Source organism: Anabrus simplex, chromosome 1 (assembly GCF_040414725.1).
Source record: "Anabrus simplex isolate iqAnaSimp1 chromosome 1, ASM4041472v1, whole genome shotgun sequence".
Lineage (NCBI taxonomy): Eukaryota > Metazoa > Arthropoda > Insecta > Orthoptera > Tettigoniidae > Anabrus > Anabrus simplex.
Genome location: NC_090265.1, coordinates 1,225,106,048 through 1,225,132,796, shown reverse-complemented (window position 1 = coordinate 1,225,132,796; position 26,749 = coordinate 1,225,106,048). Strand labels below are relative to the sequence as shown.

General features: G+C 40.9%; 1 protein-coding gene across 3 annotated transcripts in view; it reads left to right on the top strand.

Annotated features, from left to right (window-relative positions):
- LOC136858212 (very long chain fatty acid elongase AAEL008004) overlaps nt 1-26,749 on the top strand; it is a 99,082-nt gene that overhangs the window by 26,218 nt on the left and 46,115 nt on the right. For all 3 annotated transcript variants that reach the window (XM_067137594.2, XM_067137593.2, XM_067137595.2), the window contains exons 2-3: nt 1,846-1,941; nt 24,124-24,314. In XM_067137594.2, the coding sequence (XP_066993695.2) occupies nt 1,884-1,941; nt 24,124-24,314 (249 nt within the window). In that variant the 5' untranslated portion in view covers nt 1,846-1,883. The remainder of the gene's footprint in view (nt 1-1,845; nt 1,942-24,123; nt 24,315-26,749) is intronic.

The window sequence follows — 26,749 nt, the reverse complement described above, 5'->3', positions numbered from 1 at the left end:
ACATGTCACTAACTATATTTACGGTTTTCGGAGACTCCAAGGTGGCGGAATTTAGTCCCGCAGGAGTCCTTTTACGTGCCAGTAAATCTACCGATAGGAAGCAGATGTATTTGAGCACCTTCAAATACAACTGAACTGAGCCAGCATCAAACCTGCTAAGTAGGGGTCAGAAGGCCAGCATCTAAATCGTCTGAGCCACTCAGTCCGGCCAACTTAATTTAACCACCTTAATCGTTGCTCATAATTCCGTACGAAGAGCGGGTATTTTAGCTACACTAGTGTACAAAAGTTAAGCACAATCACTAAACGAGACCATACCCCCTGATAGGAATGTCAGACGGATTAATGAACAAACGAAAGCTGACTCGCACACCATATATCACACAAATTGTCCAAAAAAATAGTGTCAGAAAGGTTGACAACAACTAACAAAATTTGGCAATGCCTTCCACAACAAAATATGCTGTTAACAGGGTGTATGGTTACCCCTAACGGCCACACATGCTTCGCAGCAACATGGCATGCTCCCTATCAGATGGTCCACGAGCTCTTGTGGCAGTCGATCCCATTCCTCCGAAAGGGAAATGCGAAGGTCTTGGAGGGTCCTTGGTGGAGGCTGACGGGATGCAATCCGCATCCCCATTGCATCCCAGGCATGTCCTATAGATTCAGATCCGCAGACCTCGCTGGCCAATCCATGCGATGATTGTCGTCCTCAGCCAGAAATTCATCCACCAGAGCAGCGCGGTGCGCTACGGCATTATCGTCCATTAAGAGGAAGTCTGGAGTAACTGCACATTTGAAGAGTCGAAAATGTGGTCTCAGTACCTCATCCCTGTATCTCCGAGCGTTAACAGTGTTCCTAGGACCACCCATGAAGATGTGCAAGTCCGTACGGCCATTCAACATGATGTCGCCCCACACCCTGACGCCACCTACACCATGCTGGTCCCGTTCCACGATGATTTTGTGGTTGTATCGGCTACCTGGTTCTCTCCAGATTTATGTGCGACGGGAATCGTTCTGCAAACTGAAGCGGGATTCATCTGTGAAGAGCACATGCCTCCATTCATTCATGGTCCAGTTTCGATGTTGACGGCTCCACAGTAAACGAGCCGTCTCTGTGCTGGAGTGAGTGTCCCGCTGAACAGCGGTTTGCACACCGCTGGACGTCGGGCAAACAGCCCTGCTGTTCTGAGCCTCATGTACACAGTTTGCCGGGAAATTGCAACCCCTGAGACGGCTGCAAGCCCCGCCGACAATTGTTGTGCAGGTGCATTCCGATTTCGTCGGGCGGTTAAGGCCAGATATCGGTCCTGCTGTGGGGTGGTTCCCCTTGGTCGACTTGGTACTGGCCTACGACTAACATCTCCTGTTTCTCGAAATCGTCTCCAAAGCCTGAAAATGACACTTTCTGGCACATTCAAGGATACGCCGACTTCGGTCTGTGTCTGGCCTGCTTCCAGGCGGCCGAGTATTCTACCTTGCGAAACGGGATCCAACTGGCATCGTTGTGCCATTATGTTGTCACGTTCACCACGAGGCTACACTCCGCACACTATAACAGGGCAAATATGACTGAGGGAGTACGGGGCGCAGGCACTGGCTGTATTTACCTTGCGGTTACGCCGCTAATCAAAGCAGGGAACACTCCTTTCCTATACAGAGCGAATACGTAAGCTTGGTAGGTGCATATGTCATGCGATTTGCGACCTGTTTCTTGTTGACCTGCTTACTCGTAACTTATGCTTAACTTTTGAACACTAGTGTAGTAATACACTAATGCAATAACATGTATTTCACATTGAATTGCTGAATTCTAACTGTAGTATTCTTGGTTTTCAGGTTTACGAAAATATCGTGGCTCACTGTACTTCATTACCATGGAGCTATACCGGATAATTCAACAGAATTACCACTATTACATGTACGAAATAATAGGTAAGTACACTCCAAGATCGTTAATAGAGTAATAATATTGCAATTTTCATCACATACTGTACCCTTAACTTACCATTCCATCGTTGGTCGGCCACAGCTGCTTCAGTAGAGAAATATTGAACTCTTAAGTCTTGGGGTCGTTGCGGGAATAATTCGGTTACGATCTTAACCAAACGATGGGGTTCAGAAGAGAGCCTAACTACTTGAAATGAGGAGCAAATATGTCCTTACTAACTTTTATTGAATCAATTAATTGCAAAAAATATTATATAAATCCTTGATCAAAAAAGTTATTAAATGTTTCAAACGCAGTCACATTGCATAGCGTTATTTTCATTAATTAATATATCGAAGAATTTTCTTCGGAGAAAGTAGGAATCTCATAAATTAGTGGACAGCGAAACTGAAAAAGTGAAAATAAAGCCTGAAAAATCGGGCACCTATTAATCCAAACGATAACTGAGAATTAATCCACACGATCCGTGGAAAATCTGACCTTCAACAAGTAGCACGCCTGATTTCCTCTTAATTAAGGTTATCCACCAGTCGAATACCCTTTCGGATACGGAACACCCGCCGAATGAACACTTAATCGAACCAAATTGACTATCAGTTGCTTTGGATAGGTTGCGAAATATTGTTGGAAAGCATTGTGTTCACTACAAGTTAACAGCAGCATTCGCAATTGAAACAAAATTCCACCATGTATTGTCATTTCATGACACCCTTAAGTTATAAAATAATCCCGATGCTGAACGTGCATCACCCAAACAGCTGTTCAGAAGGAACCAACAACAACACGATCCGAGAGGACCTCACGTTACGTCGTTCTGAAGGAACAAAACTGAGAAATGCAGGAAACACTTATTCATCACGCATTTAGAAAAAATGCCAAACACTGAAGTTAAATAAAAAGTGATAAATCACATGGAAAATATTATTATAAAACCGACTTTCAGGTTTTAAATGGTTACGTTACGCTTAATAAAATTACAAGTCCACATGGTAAAATAAAACAAAATTACAGAATTCTTTCTTTTTTAACAATGACTACCATCACAGATCCATCTACTTATTGTTTTTCCCAACACATTACCTACAAAGTTATCAATTAACCACACTCTATTACGTATAAAAAATGAGAGAACGACAAAAATAGAAAATAAAATATATTACGGCTGACGAATCGAACCCGCATTCGTAACTCAAGTCTCACACAAATACGCTTAGTGTCAACACGCACACTATCAAAGCAAAAACGGACGTCAGAACGACGAACAATTAAGTCCGTAAAATAAAATAAAATACTGAAGTTCATTGAACTCAAACACGCATGGCGAACTGCAGTAAATATTCAATCACCCTTAACTCAGTACCCAATATTGGACAACCCACATATGCCGTTAGTGGTTGCATAATCTTAGGTAAACACCTTCCGGCTTGTAAAGGGCTGTGCGCAAACCTGACATCGATATTACTGAGCTAACACTCTTCGCATTGCATACACTACGGTAGACACTACCATCGCTCAAGTCACTTCGCAAAAACATCTAATCTAAGACTTGAGTATGCACAGCTGACATCCCAGACCTATCGTCGGGCTTACCTAATGTCTGCACACCCTAACACTAACCTCTATGTACACATACACCTTCCTAACCCTGTCGTTGAGCGTGAACTAGGACGTCTCATCATCAGTATACTCCTAGGATAACATGTGACGTCCTAAATCTATTGTCGAGCGGAAATTGGGTCGTGTACGCTTCCTCTAGCATATCAGGCGAAATCGTAACTTCAAACACACTCTTAGATATTTTAGCTGTAAACCTTGTCGAAACTGATAACACACAATGAACGAATCTTGCCACAAAATGAACGCAAGTCGGGAAATGTAACTAAGTCCCTATCTTGTTATTAAAACGTGAAATTGAAAATAAATAACCCGTGGTGAGCAGTCCACAACTCAAACACTATCTCAGCATGCACAATGAAGTTTGGAAAAATAATAATGACTTCCAACACATGTCTAACACTACTTGACTATCGTCAAACCATAATCATCACCACCGCAAAAATCCACACTGTAATTTTAGGGTGAAGCCCTCAGATCGCCTACCGTCATTTTCCAAATATTCATATCCATGACTATCCAGTGAAACGAAACCCAATGAATCTACACAGCCAAACATATCGCTCTAATAACGTCCAATGTCTCATCCCACAATGTTTCCGATTTAATGATAAATTACCGTCTCGTAATTTATGAACTTTAATGATGGGAATCTTGTCATTACAGTCAAATAACACCAACCGTGTATTCAGAATGCTCTTTTACCCTAGAGGTCGTATTACTATAACATTCATTATACTGACTTTACGTAAACTAGTCATTTGATTTTTACTACCAAGAGTTACAATCTTCACCAGGAATTGTTTTTCACTTGGTATCTTAACTTGAAATTTTACCGTGCCTCACACAATAATCATCTCGAACCAACCTTCTCCAGGTCTCAGTTTTCGGATTGTTAGCGGAATATACTACAGCCCGCCACATAAATATCACATTTAATATACAGCCTGTCTCAAATATTCTTCGCCCTCATCAAATATAGCCTGTCTCAAAATTCATTCTCATCGCCTTCTCACGGCGGCATTATATGAAATATACAGGCTTCCTTTGCCTTCAACATCTGTACACTCTTATCTCAACATATATAAATTCTTCGCGCTCAATCCATTTTCTTATATTTCAAGACTTTTCAAACCTCAATCCTATCGTGACAAACAACTTTTATAAAAATATACCTTTTTATTTTATTTTTACTACAAATGTCGGACCTCAAAAATACAACAATACACCGTGATTTTCCATATCACCGACATACACGATGTCACAAAAAAATTTCCCATGAATAAAACATAACTTTATCGGATTTCACTGGAATTTTCTAGACACTTCCCAACCTTGTAGAACATACCTGTTAAATGCACTTCTAACACAGAAAAATTTTATCCCGCGGTAAACATTATTATTATTATTATTACTATTATTATTATTATTATTATTATTATTATTATTATTATTATTATTATTTCGACGAAACTTTTCTGAATCCCGACGATATTCGAAATTAAGACATTCACCACGACTACGTTATCGTTATCACCTTCCTAATTTTACTCAATTTGGACAATATCTCAAAGAATATTAACACAGTATTTAAACTTCGCATTTTATAGTTTCTTGACGTGAATTTTACAGCACTGAAGAGTTTCACACGACGACCAGAAATGTAATACATTCGTCTGATCATTATTAAATATCAACACGACATACGCAATGAAATTTGGTTGGAACGAACAATATTCTAACTACAACATTGATACAAAAATATTCACAGACCCTGTAATCGTAGACATCATTCTGGATTCTGGCTGCATCTAGCCAGCAGACCTCTTTGTCTAGCCTTCCATGGCTAGATTAGACGTCTTCTTATAGACATATAACTTAAATAACACAACACTTTCGGGCTCGATTGACACCGCGAGCAACGCACTTTCAAAACGTTTAGCAGGCGACGAGCACTCTGCTTAAATGACCACGTCCACTGCGTTCGCAAGATTTCTGCGCCCTCTCACCCTGCCAAGGGCCAGGTGTTCCAACAGATAAGAAACAAGACCTCACAGCTAACTTCCAGACTCTAACAAATATTATACGTACACACTGAATACAGAGAGAAACTCAATTACTTATTCACCCAAATATCTAAACCTTCAAAGTTCCCATTAGCGGCAGTTCAGAAAATCTCTATAATCTTCTACTTTAACAGTATATTTTAACCATAGACACGAACATGTAATAAGTTGCTTGGAGAACAAATCTCCACACTTTTCTGCTGACGAGTGCTTCGCCGTTCCAACAACCAGACAGAGAGTGTGAATTATACGAAGGGAGATTTCTTTTATACCCTATGGGAGGACGCTACTCACACCATGAAGCTTGATTGCACGATCTGCTAATTCCGCATCCAATAGACCAATTTTCCTGAAATTTGTTCCATAACTTCGGACAGACTTACGATTTATTGCCGTGTTAATTTCATATTTTTTCCATACTCGCAACAGGTGAAATGAATTATTTCTGCCCTGGCGTTTCGCGGGTTTTTCTTCATCCATCGGCCTTGGCATGTGTCGCTGATCCGCGGGTCGGACGCAACTTCTTCTCTAGGCTTAACTGCACTTATCTTTGCCCTGGGGGTTCAGTCTTCACATGGGGTTTAAGAATAATTTAGATTCATTTTTTCTGGATTTACCATGTCGCCAAAATCTCTCGTTATGAAGAATTTCTTGAATTTTGATAAATTGTTCAATATTCGAAGTCCACCGAACTGTCCCGGCATTTCACGAGCTTACAGCTTGCTTGACACGGGGAGCTCGTTCCCACGAAACAGAGAGGCTCTTGAAATACAAACATGGCTGCTCTCAAAAAGTAGTTTGTAGCTGAAAGAAATATTTGAAATTAAAAATTAATAATTTTCTCATCGTAGAATTATGGGTTCAATACAACTGTTGCTAAGTGGAATATACAGTATAATATAATATTTTCTTTTGGAAGAAGACTCGTTGCATAATATGTATGAATACCACATTTCATGGTACACCTGTATAATAAATAAATGTGAGGGTTGCCATTCCGCACCCACGCAGGGTACGGCAGGCGTCTTGGACGGTAACGCCATGTGTCAGGTCAGGGAGATTTGTATCGCTGATGTGATTTGCGGAGAAGATGATGTGGTTGCTGTCCTGGCGTATATTAGGAACTGTACTGGTATTCCCCTAAATGCAGAAGAATGGAAAACTACGGAAAACCATTTTCAGGACAGCCGAAGGTGGTGACCAGCCCCTCTGCTTCCCGAATGTAGAGCGGCAAGGCGAGCCGAAACTAGCCGCTGATAAGGCCACCACACAGAAGAAAACTACGCTAAGCTACGCATCCCAACGAACAAAATCGCTCCAGTGAAGTTACATGCAATGGCACACACAGACTGCTATGCTATGCTACGCTACCCTAACCCAAGCCATGCCAATCGTAATTTTACAGATCGCCAAGGAGGCGATTTTCATGGCTTCGCGCATGCCCACAATCACTTTTTGCCCGGCGTCTAGCAAACGGTCGTTTTATATGTGTGGCTTTTGTGTATTACCTCAATACAGCATCAATTATATTGCTTAATTGTTTCTGTGCTTGTTAATTATCATGGACCGCAGACCAAAGGATAAAAGGATAAAAGACTTGAAGAGATACAAAAACATAAATTAGTTGTCTGTCAAATTATTAAAGAGATATAACCACGAATGAAAACTGTTGGCAACAAATAAATGAAACACTGAAAATTGATTGGACGTATCATTTATTGCTTTTACATACATTTTCACTCAACATGCTATAAATTCATTTTTTCTTAATATAATCCTCAGTAATAGAGACAAGTTCATGAAGCTGTTCCTGATTTAGATGAAAGCGATTTTTAATTCTTCATCATTTCATTGCAATGCTTAAATCAAATGATGGAATTCACCATGAATTATTCTCCCTCCAAATTCACGTATACATTATCTCCTCCTCTTTCTGTTTCTTTCTATTTCTCCTTCTTTCACGACAGCGGCCAATAAAAAAGTCTCCTCTTCAATTAATCCGCCATCTTTAAGTGGCTGCTTAGCATAGCGTAGCTTATCTTCGCTTTCTGTGTGTGGCGATCTTTTGGCCGAAGCCTATTCTACTATATGGAGTCAAGAGCAACATACAAGCTGATTCAAACTGTAACCATCTAAGCGTAGTACCGCGTCAAAATGGGATCATCATCATCATCATCCTAAGATCTCAGCTACCGAAATTCAGACCTGAAATAGTGCCATCTAGGCGACCTGTTTACCAGTTTTGATAGTTCAAGTGTACTGCTGTCTAGCTACGAAATTGGACATTTTCCATGGCCGAGTAAATTTAATTTTATCGGATGGCATTGAGTGCACTAGCAGAGATTTTTAACATACTATCAACGACCTACGGTGCCAAGATGTTTGACCGTCCTTTAAACCTCGACTATCTCGGCCGCGCTTGAACGTGTGAACTTTCAGAGTCAGACACTCTTAACACTTTTTCATGGGAGCACCGGTGGGATTGTGAGAACCAGACCAAACGTAAGCCAGCTTTGTCTGAAATCGAAACACTTAACTTTGCCTACCGGTATGTGTTGCTTACAATCTAGGTATTAAAGCTGGTAGGGACATGGATGAAAATTGTATTTTATGTAAGTGTATAAATTACTAGAGTAATTGCCATTCATTTCTTATATCACAAGTGCACACTTCCAGTGGTTTAAAGTACCACTAGCATTATTTAGATTTTAGCGATAAAGAGATAAGGAAAAACTAAGACAAGAAAGGAAGCCTCCCTGGGCTTTATTAAATTACACCGTTTCATTTCTCATCCATAGAAAACCATCCTCCTGGTTGCCGATGTTGGAGTTCGAGCTCGCCACCTCCTGAATGCAGCTTAGTGTTATGCGTTTCAGACCCTGACTGTTCAGATCAGGTATATATTTCTTTCGGGCTTCATATTTCCCGCTTGACTGTTCAGATCAGGTATATATTTCTTTCGGGATTCATATTTCCCGCTTGACAGTTCATATATGTACGTTTGTATAGGTTTTACTCTCTCTCTGTTACAACTGTTTCATGTTCCAGTAGTAGGTGCGCAGTAATTAGTTCTGAAATATTGATGTGTTTCTGAGCCTATAAAGGCATGTGAATGGATTCAGAAATGTTCATAAAGTCGAGTATGCAATATCTAACGTAAATATTAAACTGTACATGAGATTATTTTGAACCTTTAAAAGAACGCACACGGATTTAGAAAATTTCTTGAAATGACGTTTTTTTATTTACCCGTAAAACTGAAGGACTTGAGCAAAATGCGTCATCTAATTCTAAAAATGTTCTTGATTACAGTTAAAATAAAACTTTTATATTGGCAAAAAGGAATTGACAAAAATTAACGGCTATGACCCACATCCCACGAATTTGTAGGTGATAAATTTATTTAAAATTATATTTTCCTGTAATTTGTCATCTTTTTCCAGCCTGAAAAGAATATACAACTCACATTTTCTGCAAAATTTGCACCCGCAGGTCTGGAAAGGCTAAACTATCGTTCAGCATGGGCAACTCGCTCCATGAAAATGAAAATTAGCTTAACAGAAGTTTCGTATTGATGCGCTTCAAGCACAACAAAAATCTCACACACACTGTAATTAACTTAAAGCTTAGTGTCACTGATGTGCGTGTCACCAGTATTGATATATTTGACGAATTATTCAGTGAATCAATATCCCGTTTGTAGGTAAACTTGACCAATTTCGTGGATAAGTAAACTTTTATCCTCGTCCCGTGGTGGTGCAGCTCTGTTTAAGCACATCCCCAATGGAGGTGAGGTACATGTACAATTTTAACCTATATCAGCCTTCCTTTCATTCTGTAATGAACTCACCTCATCGCTGATATACCTCCAAAAAATGTAAAAACGCCGCACACACACACACACACAGCTTTCATCTTCTCTGCTACTCAAATCGGCCACTGATCGTCAACTAACTGTTTTGCATGTTAGCTAATATCCCGATGACGTCACACGCTACATGGATGGACAATTGTTTCTACTGGCACATGCTCCCGTAATTTCTAATACCTTCGAGAAAATGCTAGTCTTTCTTCCCCTTATTTTCCCCCTCTGCCATAGCTTGTTGAGATGGATTTCAGGCCTGTGTAGAGGATGGAACTACGACTGTCTTATTTTTTCTCTTATGTAGCAGTGTTTATAATCTATCTTCTTCTAGCTCCGGAACTATGGACATTGACATGAGGTATGACTGACATTTAATTGTGTTTTAAAAGTTGCATTATGAACACTTGCCTCTACCTAGCGGCTAATGGGTAAGGCCTTTATATCTTCACCGGTCTACGCCTGGTGCATAATATTTTCAAGTTTTCTGAGGTGTGTGTGAGTCTGGCATCTATTGTTTTTGGTGTCTTCTTCGACTTTTAATAACAATTTATTCATCAACCCTTGTCTTGATCTATATACTTGTCCCCCCGTTACTTTATTTTGGACCATTCAAGGATAAGTGAGACTGGGTTGACCTGCTTGGAATGTCGTGATGGTTAATATTGTAGTCAAAATCATTTGCCTGGCATTCCTTGGCATCCGAAAACTCGTAACCAGAGGTGTGTAATTATTTTACAAACCTGGGGTTGTTTAACATGTGTAACCAATGAACTTCTATTAGAAGACTCGGATGTGTTCATTTGGACAATTTCCGCATGAAACCTTTTCTTCTTTTGGGTATTTAAATTTGCGTAAAGTCTCTTACGTATTTCTGATTAGCTTGCTATTTTTCCCTTGGGCATGTATGTATCTCCTTTATCCCCTCCTCCCCTTTTTCCATTATTTGTCCTTTTCTCTGCGATGTATATACTGTAGAGATGATGGTTGGGAAAGAACAATATTTGGACGAATCCCTTTCTTTTCTACGGCACTAATGTAAATATCACGAGATCTTCTTGTAAATTTGCAAATTTGTTATGGTGTTTTTGAAATAGATTGTTGTGTCAAAACGTATCGGTGCACTCTTATCTTGCCTTGGCAATCCTATACTCGAACCTCACGCAAACCCCTAAGTGCAATATTTACTTATTGTGCTCCCTATTTGATCCTACGTTGACCTCAAACTTTGTCCTTGATATTCCGTGCTATTGCTTCCACAGTTTTGCTCTCAATTTTCTCTCATGAAACTACATATTTGGAAGAGAAAATAAATGTTACGTGGGTGTATCCCTTAAGTGCTAAACTATGTTATGGTGACCTTGTCACCTAGCTCGATAGCTGCAGTCGCTTAAGTGCGGCCAGTATCCAGTAATCGGGAGATAGTGGATTCGAGCCCCACTGTCGGCAGCCCTGAAGATGGTTTTCGATGGTTTCTCATTTTCACACTAGGCAAATGCCGGGGCTCTACCCTAATTAAGGCCACGGCCGCTTCCTTCCACTTCCTAGGCCTTTCCTATCCCATCGTCGCCATAAGACCTACCTGTGTCGGTGCGACGTAAAGCAAATAGTAGAGACCTTGTCCTATTGTGGATCGGCACACCAAGTTTTTGAGTTTCACTTCTGAAACTAAAGGCCTGCTTCAAGTCCCTTATGGATTGAACTTAGCACTCGACAAGTTCTGGACCTCGATTCCTACAATATAATTTTTACTACCAACTACGGTGACTCTGTGGTGCCAACCTTAATTAATTACTCAAAGGAATCTTTACTACTAGCAGAAAATTCTATCTGAGTTGTGACTGGAGTCCACCTAGATTATTACATTATTTATTATTATTATTATTATTATTATTATTATTATTATTATTATTATTATTATTATTATTATTATTACGGAGTTTACACCCCCCCCTTCTCATTACAATTCCTAAAACTCTGGCAGTAGCAGAAATCAAACCCGACCTTCCGAGGACAGCACCGAATAGTATTAACGGTAACGCTATTGAGGTGGAACGAATTTCGTGATACTAAGGGTAGATGGTAACATATATTACGTACATTCTGAAAACAAAGTAATTTTATGAGCATATCACTAACAAATGGACTCTGATAATCAAATTAAACTACCATTTACGAGATACTGAGAGTAATCTATATATTGAAAACACTAGGCTGATTTTCGTTACTGCGAGTTTGAGAGATCGGCTGAACCGATTGACATCGTAAAGCATTCTGACGAAAACTCTTGCCGTGTATATTTTCAGAGTGTCTTTGAAAGCATAAGTATTTCTTGCCGTATATTTTTAAATTATTAAAGAAAATGTAGCATTCTGTTTGGCCAAAACGCAGCTATCAGTCGGACTCACTTCTCGAAAAATGACTCGTCACGGACTCGCGACCGTCTTGTAAATGGTTTTGTTTAGTCGCGACTCGCTCCAGACTCGTGATTGGGTACAACTTTATCCCAGGCTCACTAGCGCAGAACCGCTGTTCAATGTTCATTTGTCAATGATTAGTTTCTAGTATGACGTACCGATGTCTTCGTTGCTATGGCAATCAACAAGTTACTGTTGAAAATGGATTTCGGTGTTTGTGGACATTGCAATAAAGGTACATTCAATGTCGGTATAAATGTTTCTTTTTTTCTATATCCTTCTTTATGTGTGTGTATGAAATAATTTTTCTAGTGACAGGTGTGAGGAAATAGAGAAACTAGAAAAGGAAGGGAAATATGAAATGATGTATAAATTAGCTTCAGAACTGGTGTTTGAAGGAAGGAAAAGCAGGACCAGTATGGAAATAGAAAGAAATGATGGCACATTGGTGTATACACCTGAAGAAGTAAGGCAAAGGTGGAAAGAGTATGTTGAGTGCCTATACGAGTATGATCAAAGAACAAATGATATAGGAAAAGAAGATGAGACAAGAGTAATATAAGATGAAAAAGGATACAGCATTCTGGAAGGGAAGATAGGAAAAGCTCTGAAAGAAATGAAGAATCGCAAAGCAAGTGGAATTGATGGATTACCGGTAGAGCTTTTTAAGAGTCTTGGAAATAAAGGAGTGAAAGAGCTAACATTTCTCTGTAATAAGATATATGAAAGCGGCGAATGGCCAGATGATTTTCTTTCAGGAATAATGGTACCGATTGAAAAGAAAAATAATTCAAAGAAATGTGAAGATTTTAGAACCATCAGTCTGATTACACATGCAGCCAAAGTATTGCTGAGAGTACTGAACAGAAGACTTCATGCAAAGCTAGACAACTGTATCTCTGAGGAACAATATGGCTTCATGAGAGGTAAAGGAACAAGGGGTGCAATTGGACTATTAAGAACATTAGGAGAGAGATACATTGAAGGAGGAAGAGAAATACATCGTCGCTGCCGGGACAAAACCTCCTATGTGAAATAATTTTAGCTTAGAACTTTGGCTGGTAAGGTTCTGTCATCTAAGGTGCAATATCGTGTGCATATTGTCAAGGCATTCTCGCTCTTCACAATGTATGTGCTGCGGGTCAGTATATCTCCAAAACATATTATCACATAGGAGGTTTCGTCCCGGCAACGACGATATGCTGTGTTCATTGACCTGGAAAAAGCTTTTGACAGAGTACAGTGGAAAAAGTTAATGGACATTCTAAGCAGGAACGGAGTCGACTGGAAGGAGAGAAAGCTGATCAAGAATCTGCATCTACAGCAGAAGAGTGCAGATAGGGAATGAGATGACAGAGGGAACTACAATTAGAAGGGGAGTAAGACAAGGCTGCTGTCTCTCCCCCATACTTTTTAACATTTATTTGGAAGAGATTATCCAGAAATGCATGAATGGGAATAGAGGAGTGAAAGTTGGTGGTAGAAGAATAGAATGTATTAGATTTGCTGATGACATGGTCATAATGGCAGAGAGTGAACGAACTATGATGGCGATGTTAACAGATCTGAATGCTGTCTGTGAAGAATTTAGAATGAGAATTAATAAGAAAAAGACAAAATATATGGTGATAAGCACAAGAAAAGTGAAGACAACTATAAAGTTAGGGCAGGAAATAATAGAACAGGTGGATGCTTTTAAATACTTGGGAAGTGTAATAACAGAGGACATGAGGTGCAGTCGAGAGGTGAAAACTCGTATTGGGATTGCGAAGGAAACATTTAATAAGAAAAGCAGACTTTTTGTAGGGGCATGGATAGAGACTTGAGGAAGCGATTCGTGAAGTGCTTTGTATGGAGCGTGGCACTGTATGGAGCTGAGACTTGGACATTGAGAAAAGAAGACGAAAGAAGGCTGGAAGCATTTGAGATGTGGATTTGGAGGAGAATGGAAAGTATACAATGGATAGAAAAAGTAAAGAATGAAGAAGTCTTGAGAAGAGTTGGGAAAAAGAGAAATATATTAAAAGTAATCAAGAATAGAAAGCCAATTGGATTGGTCATTGGATGAGGAGAGATTGCTTGCTTATAGATGCTATAGAAGGAACGGTAAATGGAAAAAGGCAAAGAGAACGGAGAAAATATCAGATGCTGGACAGTATCACGATAGAATACAAGTATGAGGAAACAAAGAGGGTGGCAAGAGAGGATTGCGTGGAGAGCTGCCATGCGAAGACTTGCCGTATGGCAGAATACTGATGGTGATGATGATGATGATGATGATGATGATGAGAGCCATTGGTCTCGATACGTTAGGTCCGGCTAGTGAGAAAATCATTGGTCTGGATTTGTTAGGTCCGGCTAGAGACCAAACCATTGGTATGTGATGAAGCAAAGGGGGGCTGGGGGAGTAAACCCCCAGGTTAGAAGCCGCAAAGCGGCTTTAGGCCTCTATTTATTACTGTCTCGCTACATTGGTCTAGAAACGTTAGGTCCGGCTAGTGACAATGCGATTGGTCTGGATAGGTTAGGTCCGGCTAGTGACAGAACCATTGGTCTCGATACGTTAAGTCCGGCTAGTGACCAAATCATTGGTCTGGATTCGTTCGGTCCGATTGTTATGTGAACAAGCAAAGGCGGTCTGGGGGGCGTAAGCCCCCAGGTTAGAAGCCGCGGAGCAGCTTTAGGCCTCTATTTCTTATTCATATTACATCATAAGTCGCGTTATTCCAAGATTGTTAAATCATGGCTAGCGGTGGCACGAATGGATTCTGCCATTGGCTGAAGATTTACTCTATAAAACGCCACTCCCATAATTCAAGACAGCGAGATGTTCTATCTTGATTTATGGGAACGACATTTAATTGGCGTAATATTCAACCAATGACATAGTCCATTCACCCACCGTCAGTCATGATTACTATGTTATTTATCCTGGTGAGCCTTATGTAAAGTTATATCCATGATTGACTCACTCAAGACTGGTCCTCGTTCGCCGCTCCATTCTTTGTATGGATCTGTGACAAATTCAGTAGTTTCCACTTCAAGACCTTCCTCGGCGCGTTCTTCATTGTAAACCTGATTCCAAGGATTTTCTTTAACGCGAACCTCCACAATTCACCAGCGGTGTCGTTTTGCTTGCTGCTGACCGGCACACACTGTCACCTCTGCACGGGCATTGTCACCTGTAAACTACCGCAGACCTCGTCAACCCTCGCACTGTCACCCTTATTGTTGCAGCAATATCGGAGACACTAGAAATTTTAAATACAGTTACCTTGGGAACATCAACGTCCCGGGCTGTTCAATTCATTCTATCTACTCTAGGTGTATGGAAATCGGTGCACATCACGGGTGTCCAACCTTGCCCGCCGTAAGCGCAGTGCTCTTACTAGGAACAACTGTGCACGCGGGCGCAAGTCTCTTCCCCTCACCCGGCTTGTACTTACAGCTGTGCACGTCTACCGATGACAGGCTCTGTTACCTGTTTTGGTCTAAAAGTAACGACTGGAACATACAGCTACATAGGCAGTGAGCATAACGATTGACACAGTAAGTTGTTTGTGTGTGTGTGTGTGTGTGTGTGTGTGTGTGTGTGTGTGTGTGTGTGTGTGTGTGTGTGTGTGTGTGTGTTTGTGTGTGTATTTGTGTACTTTCGTATCAACATGGTTGCTTGAAGAGATCCTACTTTTATCATAGCCTATTTTCCTTTGTTTAAGTTCATACTATATATGACGTTTTGCTAAACAAGAGATAGGCTATAGAAGTGGCATAGTATTCAGCATTATTGTATTCGGCTTCGTAACTGTTTATGGAAGAGTAGAGCAGGCTGAGCCTCTAAAAAAATGCCTTTTATTTTGAAATTAATTTCTTATTGCCACCTTTAAAGTAATTATTTATTTTCCTGGTACACGGTGGTTACAAAGCTTGTTATTTCGCGCATTTTATCCAAATGCCGTGTTGAACACATTTCATTATGTACGTCCTTATATGAAAGAATATACAGTCAACCTCCTTTTTAACGCTCCCGATACAATGCCACCCTCAGTTATCACCCATTACAATCAACGGAAGGATATTCCTTATGGAAACAGTATATTACCTACCCCGCCTACCACCATACGCTATTCGTGGCTCAGGCATTATGGCATAAATGCGCTGTATATAATGCCAACCACTAGTTTAAAATTATCGGCAGGAATCCGGAAATATTTTCTTTGAATGGAAACATGGCTCTTATCTGATTCTTTAGGAATATGAGCAGCTTAAGTGTGGTAAAAAAAACCCTCATTACCTATAACTCATTATCTCGAGTGGCATGTGCCGAGGATTTACTTACTCTGGGATTGAATCGTCTTGCCATCAAGGGGAATTTCCTTAAATCTTTCCATAATGGACTGATACCGAGCAAAGCTTCGGAAGCCTGAACAAAGTAGTTATAATTAAACATAGTATTTATTTTCTGTATAAATCACCAGTATAAGCATGCAACTATGCTGCAAAAAGTGGTGAAATATGCATTTAAGTACGCACTTATTTTCATGCTATTAAACACTTGTATGTACTTAAAACGTAACATTCCTGTACTAGACTCACCCGATTCACCCACACCAGTAAATAAAATGAATAAACAACTGAATAAAAAACAAAACATCTCACTACTTAGAACTATTTTGCTATTTGTTTTACGTCACACTGCCACAGATAGGTCTTATGGCGACGAAGGGATAGGAAAGGCGTAGGAATGGGAAGGAAGCGGCTGTGACCTTAATTAAGGTACAGCCCCAGCATTTGCCTGGTGTGAAAATGGGAAACCACGGAAAACTATTTTCAGGGCTGCCGACAGTGGGGTTCGAACCCACTATCTCCCGGATGCAAGCTCACAGCTGCGCGCTCCTCACCACACGGCCAACTCGCCCGGTAACTGCTTAGAGCTGCAGCTGTTTCACTAGTACAAACAATCTATGCATAGTTTGCGAGAGGTACCAATCCATCAGTGTTCACTGTTGAAATAATATGCACACTTCTCCTAGATAAGACACAGTGTGTTAATCAATACACAAGATAAATCAATCAGAAAGGTTTTAAGAAAACCGTGTATAAAAACCACAAACCTGAAGAAACGCACTTAAATACACATTTCTCTTTCATTTTACACTTCACATCCTACTTTTTGAGTCCATAATTCCCTTTTCAGTACATTACAACAGTATTCTCCAGTTTTAGGGTTTAAGTATATGGCGTTTTTCTGTTAAAAGTAGCTTCATTGCGGAGAATGCCCTATCTATATCCACGGATGTGACAGAACAGTACTTGAACTCGGAAGGGAGTGTTGGAATTAAACTTTATGGTAGATCCACATTATCAGTGCCAGCCACTTAAGAAAATGGAAATTGCAACACCATGAAGGCATTGGTCGTTTGTGTTGATTTTCAAGATATGGAACGATGCCATGTAGGTATGAAACGATCAAAGTTTCAGACCCATTAGATTGTTGCTACAGGTCTCCCCACATGATTGGTCGCGGAGGAATCAACTCCAGTATACGGACTCTGGTGTAGCGTAGTTGACTTGCAGTCTGTGCAGTGAAGTGTTCCCCGTCAAACATGCCTCGACGACAGAGAAGAGCACGCTATCAACAACTGTCGCTGTTTGATAGGGCTCGGATAATTGGGCTGTGTGAGGCTGGATTATCGCTAAGGACTGTCGCTGCACGTGTTGGCCGACAGGCATCTACGGTACAACGTGTATGGCAGCAGTGGTAAAATGAAGGTGCCCACACTCGTAGACCTGTCCCAGGCCCAGCGCGACGGACAACTGTGAGAAAGGATCGCCGCATCATTCGGATGGCCCGGATGGAACCTCATGCAACAGCAGCGCAAATTCGAGCAGCTGTGGCACTCCGCGTTACACAACAAATAGTTGGTAATCGCCTGCGTGCAGCTGGCTTACGAGCCCGTGTCCCTGCAGAAGGTGTTCCACAACAGCGACGTGTAAGGCTGGCGTGGTGTCGAGAAAGACCGACGTGGGTCGACGAATGGCATAGGGTCGTCTTTAGTGATGAATTGCGCTTCCGTCTTGCCTGCAGTGATCGCCGGAATCGTGTGAGCCGACGTACTGGGGAGAGGGGCCGCCCAGATCTTATTATCGAGAGGCACTCGGGGCTATTGGCTTTAATGTGAAATCACATTAGTGCACTATGACTGCTCGACAGTACCTTGATATGGTACTCAATTCAGTGGTTGTCCCCATGATGGCGAACATTGCTAATGGGATGTTTCAGCAGGACAATGCCCGGGTTCACACTGCACGCATCTCCAGAGAAGCTCTCCACGACATCACAACCTCAGAAAGGCCCGCCAGATCCCCGGACCGCAGTCCTATTGAGCATGTGTGGGGCATGATGGGTCGACAACTGGCCAACCGTCCTCAGCCACCCATAACTCTGGAACAACTGACCCGTGCAGTGCAGCAAGTATGGACCGCAATTCATCAGGAAGCGATCCAGGGCGTTATTGACTCCATGCCTCGACGAATTCATCAATGTATTGCAGCTCGTGGTGAGCACATGCTGTATTGATTGTTGTCCAAACTTGCCGTCAGAAGGACGTGAAAGTGTAATCATCGAATCACAACCGAACACTGGTTCTGCATGTTCAATTGCAGCGATGTAGCACCACTCCTTCTGGGTTTTGCAATTTCTATTTTCTTCAGTGTAGCTATCATGACGTCGTAGCCCGGATTTCGTTTAAGAACATCGTGATATTTCGTTTGCAGACGGAATATGAGGTTTACTGGTATACCTACCACTTTACGCTTCACGTTTTCCATAATGTCAAGCGAATCACCAAGAAGCAATCCGCGTGTTTCTAGCTTCTTGATTGATTTTGGTGTGATTTGGAAGTGTGTCTTGATAAGTGCCAGTTCCCTTTGAACCGTTTCATTGCCGAAGGAATTCACGGTATTGATTACTTTACATTTTGTTGATGGCTGCTAATAAAGCACGTTAAAATATGCTTAATAAAAGTAGAAAACGTGCAAAATGAATCCGAAATTTGAAATGTCTGCATTAATCTCAATAATAATAATAATTGTTCCAAGGTATCTGTGGAACTACAGTGGTGAAAGAAGGTGTTGGGTGGAATAGGTCTCAACAACGAAATTAAAAAATTTAACAAAGGTTATATTTTCTTTTCGAGATCAAGAAATAACAAGTATAACAGGAACTCAGTTGTATATCAACAAGGTAAGAATGTACAATTACAGTTTATTAATGGATTTTGGTCTTCGAGCCCCAGATTCACAATCCCTGAGCAATGAGCCCAACTTTACCTATACACAAGGTTCAACAAAGGGGCAGAAAACTCCAATCATGCCAAGGAGCATTTGCTCCCCATTACCCAGTTAAGCCTGCTCGAGGCACACAGAAAATACAATTTTTAGAAAGAGCGAACCCGCTCTCAAAGTTCAAGCCAATTCAGAGGCCACACCAAACTCCACCTTCAAGCTGCCCTCCAGGCACACAAGAACAGGGGTAAAAATACCCAACCTACTGAGGCCTATTCACTAAAGAAACAGGACAATTACATGGCCCCAAAATACCAACTTGTGTGGAGGCGTAACTTGCACTCCTAATACACTTTTTAAAACCTATTTGGCACTAGGCCGCTTATGCAAGGGCTAATCCCATACTACGGAGGTGACACGATAGGAAAACTTTATTACATTACAAAAAGAAGGGAAACTGTTATGAAAACGTAGTCACCTCAAAACACTATGAGTGGGAGCTCGAGAGGGTTAGGCACTCTCTATCCCAATTTGTAGTTAAAGAGATAGAATTTTATACCAAGTGTCTTTTACATTTTAAAGGAAAGTTACATGATAAAAGTTTCGAACCTGCCCCGAGGGTTAAACTACTGAGCTAGCGAGTAAAGAAGTTATTAAAAGGCCATTACCTTATGGATGAACTGCTGCCCGAAGAAAGAGGCGCTTCCCGCCCCCTGCTACATAATCACACTAGGAAAGATGTTACTGAAGTGGCCCGGAGACCAGAAAATCAGCAGTTTAAATACCCTCGTGGAACATTCGAGACCTTTCAAGAATAAGAACCCACACCCCCTCAATTTTATTGGCTAGGATCAAGCAACATATCCATATCGGAGAAGACATACGTTATTGGTCAAAAATTAATTAGAGAAATTCGGGATTGGCTAAATTCAAAACAAGCGGAAAAAGAAGGGTTATACTGCCAACCCAAAAAATGACTCAAAGAAATTTAACAAAGAACAAACTTATGAACACAAAATTTCTCAAAAAACAGTTCCTTCACTTCGCACCAGGGTGCACAATTGTAGTTCTTCAGTAGTGCCATCTAGAAGAGAATGTTCACACTTCTCAACTACAGAGAAAACAAATATAAATCGAAAAAGACACAGTTCAGAACTCTTCAAAATTTACAATAGCGACATCTTCTGAGAAACTTTAGAATTAACATGGTTGTTAAAGTTCAGGCTTCTTCCAGTAGAGGAGTTTCAACTGGCGCAATTTTTGAATTAGCGGCGTGGAGGTGTACCGCCCGGTACAATAATAATAATAATAATAATAATAATAATAATAATAATAATAATAATAATAATAATAATAATAATAATAATCACTTGAGTAGACAAATTCAAATACCTGGGTGAGTTCATCATGAAAAATGGACTGAATAAAGAGGCACTGCAGGAACGAGTACGCTAACTGGAAATAGCCTACCAAACATCCCGCACAATCTACAACAAAAAAATGCCTTTCTCACAACACCAAGATACGTGACTATGAAACGGTTCTGAAGCCAGTAGTTCTATATGCAGTCGAAACCCTATCTCAAAATGCCAACAAAGGACTCCTTTAAAAACTGGAGAAAAAAGAGCGCAATATTATGAGAGGAATCTTGGGATCAAAGTACAGAAATGGAATCCATCAAAAGAGATCCAGCAAGGAGGTCTACAGCAAAATAGATAAAATTACAAACACAATCCTGAAAGACGGGCACGATTTTACGGTCAACTGAACAAATCGACAGAAGAAAGTTAACTAAAGAGTTCTTTCACTTTTTTTTTATTCAAACCCCAAAACCACAATTTCCTGGTTAGAAATACCAAAACAGAGCTCGATAGTTGCAGTAGCTTAAGTGCGGCCAGTATCCAGTATTCGGGAGATAGTAGGTTCGAACCCCACTGTGGGCCGATGACCTTCGATGTTAGGCCCCTTTAAACAACAAGCATCATCATCATCAGCAGAACCCCACTGTCGGCAGCCCTGAAAATGTTTTTCCGTGGCTTCCCATTTTCACACCAGGCAAATGTTGGGACTGTACCTTAATTAAGGCCACGGCCACTTTCTTCCCACTCCTAGCCCTTTCCTGTCCCATCGTCGCCGTAAGACCTATCTGTGTCGGTGCGACGTAAAACAACTAGCAAAAAAAAAAAGTAATATCTCAGCTAAAGACGCCATTAACAGAGATCGTCCGCAAGAAAATATTGACGAACGGGCTAAACCTAGACGAGCAACCGAAGAGAAGATGCGATGCCCCTTGGACAGAGAAGCGTAAGCAGGCCCACTCACAAAGAATGAGGGAAATTTGGGCTCTAAAGAAGGCCAAATTCATTGTCAAATGCAACAAGACTTTACGTGGTCCTTGATGGCCCCAGCGTGTATATATAAAATGTTATTTACTTTACGTCCCACTAACTACTTTAACGATTTTCGGATACGCCGAGGTGCCAGAATTTAGTCCCGCAGGAGTTTTTACGTGCCAGTAAATCTATCGACCCGATGTATTTGAGCACCTTCAAATACCACCTGCCAAGTTGGCGTCAGAAGGCCAGTGCCTCAACCGTCTGAGCCACTCAGCCCGGCCCGGCGCACTGATCTCAAAATATCTGCACTATCAAACTTAATAATTCTTCCAATTTCAACTTCAAACGCACTTTCTTGTCAGCTTTGGAGGTCTACATATCGGCAAACATTTCCATAAAAATCCGATATCTAGTTAGGATAAAGAGATTGTTAGTAGCACATCTTGACTTGTTTAAAACTCCAGTCCGGTCCGTCTGTCCTGCACGAACAAGTTTCTACAATGAATTTCTACAATGAATAAACAAACGGTTTCGTGTGTGAAAGAAAAGGGAGAAGTGTGTTCTTATAAAGAATAGTGCCTTTCTGTTAGTCAACAATGTGTTGCAAACCATTTTTTCATTGTTGTTGGGGAAACCATAACCAGAAGAATTTTGTATTTGAGTATGCGACACCCGTTACGGGATTGATCTAATGCAAAGTACTAACATTTTAAAATGAAATATTGACTAATACTATTCCGGAAAAGCTCTGAACAGTATATCATTGCGTAGACGATTAAGTCATTCAACTTGCTGTTTTAAAATAGTGACCTCGTTTTAAGGGTGCCCTATTTACTGTGCAACAAATGCTATGAACAAACGATGGCGTTATAAAGAGGGACCTTTTAATGGATGTGCTATGCGGAATACCGTAGTTAGGAACGTGTAGGCAACGGGTTATATTTGAACCACCTGCGGCTTGCTGATGCCATTGTGCTCATAAGTGAAAATCTAGACGAACTAGAAAGCATGATCTAAGAATTAAAACCTGCCTCTGCTAAGATTGGCTTGGAAATGAACATTAGTAAAACGAAAATACTAAGCCCATTCAGTCAACCACTTAAAATGGGAAACCAATATATAGATGCTGTCAATGAGGACATCTATCTTGGACCCAAAATAAAACTTGGAAAAGACAACCAACGTGCAGAAATTCCTCGCAGAATAGGTATGAGTTGGATAGCATTCCGAAAACTAAGATTCATCCTAACCAACAAGGATGTTCCAGTTAACCTGAAGACCAAGGTTTATAATACGTGCGTGCTGCCAGTTACAACTTACGGTCTGGAAACGATGACTCTGACGAAGAAAAGTGCTCGCAAGCTTCAGCGAACACAACTAGCCATGGAGCGACAGATGCTAGGGATCAACCTTAGGGATAAGATCCGTTCAGAGGACATCAGGAGAAGAACCAATGTAACAGACATCCTAGAGAGAGTAACAAGACTAAAATGGCAATGGGTAGGACACGTAGCTCGACAAGACTATAACAGGTGGACCTCTAGGATTGTTCACTGGAGACCATGGGAACACAAGAGAGGCACTGGGGGACCCCAGAAGAGATGGCTCTATGACACAAAGCTGTTGGCTGGAACACGCTGGTTCCAAGTGACTCAAGACCGAAGACGAAGGAAGCATATGGAAGAGGCCTATATCCAGCAGTGGATTGAAATAGGCTATAAAAGAAGAAAAGATGAACAAGTGAACACCCCTCCAGGCTTGCGCTATCTGGCAGGGTCCAGGACTATCACTAGTAACAACTCTTTGTCATGCACGCAGAAATGTCTGCTCTACATAATAGGTTAAATAGTGAAAAGTATTTATGGCGATACCACCATATTCTTTCTATGCTGCGTTCCCCACATTCTAGCTGGATCCTTGGTGGATTTAGTCCAATATTAATGCCAGAAGCACTCTCCGATACCAGGACTATGCGAAGGGATCTAAGTTATTACGTGTTTCTGTGGTGGTTGATATTGTTGTGTTGTATGTATACATGAAGAGATGTACATCAAAACCGGCATGAATGAACATTACCCGGCCAGAAGATTCCTCGGTGGTGGCATCATGTATGAAAAATAGAGGAGGGATGAGTTATCTAGGAGAATAATGAACTCGGTCATAGATGGCAGGAAAAGTAGAAGGAGACCAAGGCGACGATCGTTAGACTCAGATTTTGATGATTTGATAATAAGAGATATGGAACTAAACGAGGTCAAAGAGTTATATAGTTGAAAACAGAGTGATTATGGAGGCACTTAGGTAAAGCCCAAAGGCTTGCAAACTGAACGCTGAAAGGCATAAGTCATAATGTGTAAACCTGCAGGCAAGAGTTATTTACTTTCAAGGATACCTTTAGAGCGGTTGAAGCCGCGGGCACAGCTAGCTATTATAAATGCACAGGTCAATCAAAACCCCCATTTTAACTCAACTACTGTAAGTTCAGGAGAACAATATTTGCAGTTTTCATACTTCTACACTAATATTGTATTGTACTTCTTGTGTAGCCTACGTTGACGACTTTTTTTATATTGTATTTCTTCCGCAGATCCTCGAGCACAGGATGTGTTCTACGCGAGGTCACCTTTACCCTGCGCTATCCTGATTGTATCCTATGTGTACATTACAACAGTCCTAGGACCAAGACTGATGAAAAATCGGCCGGCTTTCAAGATGGATGGTGTTATTAGACTCTACGATGTGGTGCAGATAGCTCTGAATGCATATTTCTTCTTCAGGGTATGGAAACAGTACTCCTATTTGATTTGAATTACAATACAGCTGGTCTCGTGTGTAATTCCTTTTATCTACATAGCGTCCAGTCATGGCTAAATTGTTAACATGTTGGTGTATCGTCCAAGGGGTCCTGGGTTCGGACCGGGGATCTTAACCTTCATTCACTCGGAGAGTGAGTATCTATGCCATCTTCAGCATTAGATTTCACCCCACGTAGGGCCCCATCCTCACCCAGGGGCTTTAACTCGACGGACCTGCAGAAGGCCTCTCCGGAAACCACATACCATTATTACAGTATTATTATGACTTTCATAGGAATACATTTTTTTCTACTTGTTATTTATATTCTTTTTGTACTTTCCGGCTCGTTAGCCGAAATTTCAGAAGGCCCCGGGTTTATTTCCCAGTCGGGTAATGTTCTTTTTATGCAAGCACTTTATTTTCCTTATTACAGTTTCTATATCTATTACTACATTAAACATTATAATTAAGTTTAATAAATATTTACACCTATTCTCCAAATATTCACTGTTGTTTTCTGCTTTTCCTTTGTCCTAGAAGTTAAACAGTATATCCTACCCTTCATTAGTTGAATTAGTGCTTACTTCATTCCCTCTTATCTCCCTCTTTCCACTTATTTTTAATACACAGAACAATGTTGCTATCCTACCCTATGCGATCCACTCTTTGTTCAATAATGTTATAATTGTTTGACATTTTTTTCCGTTTTTGATTTGGAATCACTACGCAGTTGCTTGACCCTAGGTAAGTCGTCTCCCGGTATACTCTCCATGTTTCGTCACATAACAAATAGTACTTTTCTTCATTTTCCTCTCTTGGCGACTATTATTATCTGGTGATTAAGAAAGTACGTTCGAACCGCCATTTAGAACGCCTGGAAGGAATGCATGGCTACTTAAAGGCGTGTACGAACAAGTTGCCGGCGGAACTCCTAGCCATTCCACTTGCCAGAGCACCAGTCCCGTGTTATAGATGCTGCAGAGCGGGTTGTGGCCTCCCCAGGCTGAATATTCCTGCTGTATGGATTACAATGCGAACTGACTGATGTTCCCACCAGACGGATAACCATTAGTCAACACCAACTCTTTATTCTCTATTTGTAAGTCTTTCTTCCTTTATTAGCAACTTTGTTGCTAATTTCACAAAATTACAGCAATATTCTTTCGGTGTTAAACTATTTTACTCTCTGACCTCCTGTTCTCAGCCCTTAATCTTTTTCGACCCGCATGATATAAAGTTTGCCTGAGTTAGAGTACCTTTCATTGGATACGGTGGTAAAATTATGGCTTTAAAAAGAAGTACGACAGGGCAACCATCCTCTCTTAACACTAAGCAGAGAAAAATGAGAAGATATATGACCCTTAGAAGAATGTAGTTATGTACCTTTATTCATTTAAGTTTGCATTCAGATTTCCATTCTAATTGAATTTAGTGTGTCACTGTATTAAGTTAGTATGTATTTAAGATTTTATCTTAAGTTTTCGTTTGTTCTGCAATAATTATATATCGTCGCTGGAACGGTAAAAGGTTGTATTCCACAAAGCTCTTCCTATCAATTATTCTCCTTAAGACTGGCCACGCCTCCCAGCCACGTACGAATATGCAGTTCATCAGAACAAATTATGTTGTGTTCATTTTCCTATGCCCATGTGTAAAGGAAAATGAACCTTACAGTACCGTATTGTAGGAATGCACGTTTCCATTACGTATTTACGCACTCCTAGTGTACAATGCATGTAAGGTTCATTTTCGTTTAATCGTCTACATAGGAAAACGAACACAACGGACATTGTTCTGATGGACTGCGTATCCATATGTGGCTGGGAGGCGTGACCAGTCTTAAGGAGAATAATGGATAGGAAGAGTATTGTGGGATACAACCTTTTACCGTTCCAGCGACGATATTTAATTCAATGGAGACGTTGCATATACGGTCTCACCAGCCCCAGTGGCAAACTTCAATCAATAAATTCAATTCAGTTCGGCAAAAGAAACAAAAGGAGCATAAAGGGCGTGAAAAACAAAAGACTTCCCAGGGCATGTACATCTGTAAGGATCAGGAGCAGTAAAAGTATAATAGAGCATTTCGTACCTCAAAATTATTCACCAAAACTGGTTGTACAGACACATTCTAGACCTGACACATGCTAGCCAATCACAGTAACAGACACATTCTGCGAGACACGCACAATAATTTTAGTCAGATTTTTTAAAAGTAACCCGCACGATCATGTAGGTCAGGTGTGGAAAGGTCACGCCTGGTGTGAAAATGGAAAACCATCTTCAGGGCTGCCGACAGTGGGGATCGAGTCCACCAACTCACGAATACAGGCGCACAGCTTCGTGACCCAAACCGTGCAGACCGAGTGTTGTTTTAAGATGAAGTGCAGCTAGATAACCATTCCCTCAAAACTGTA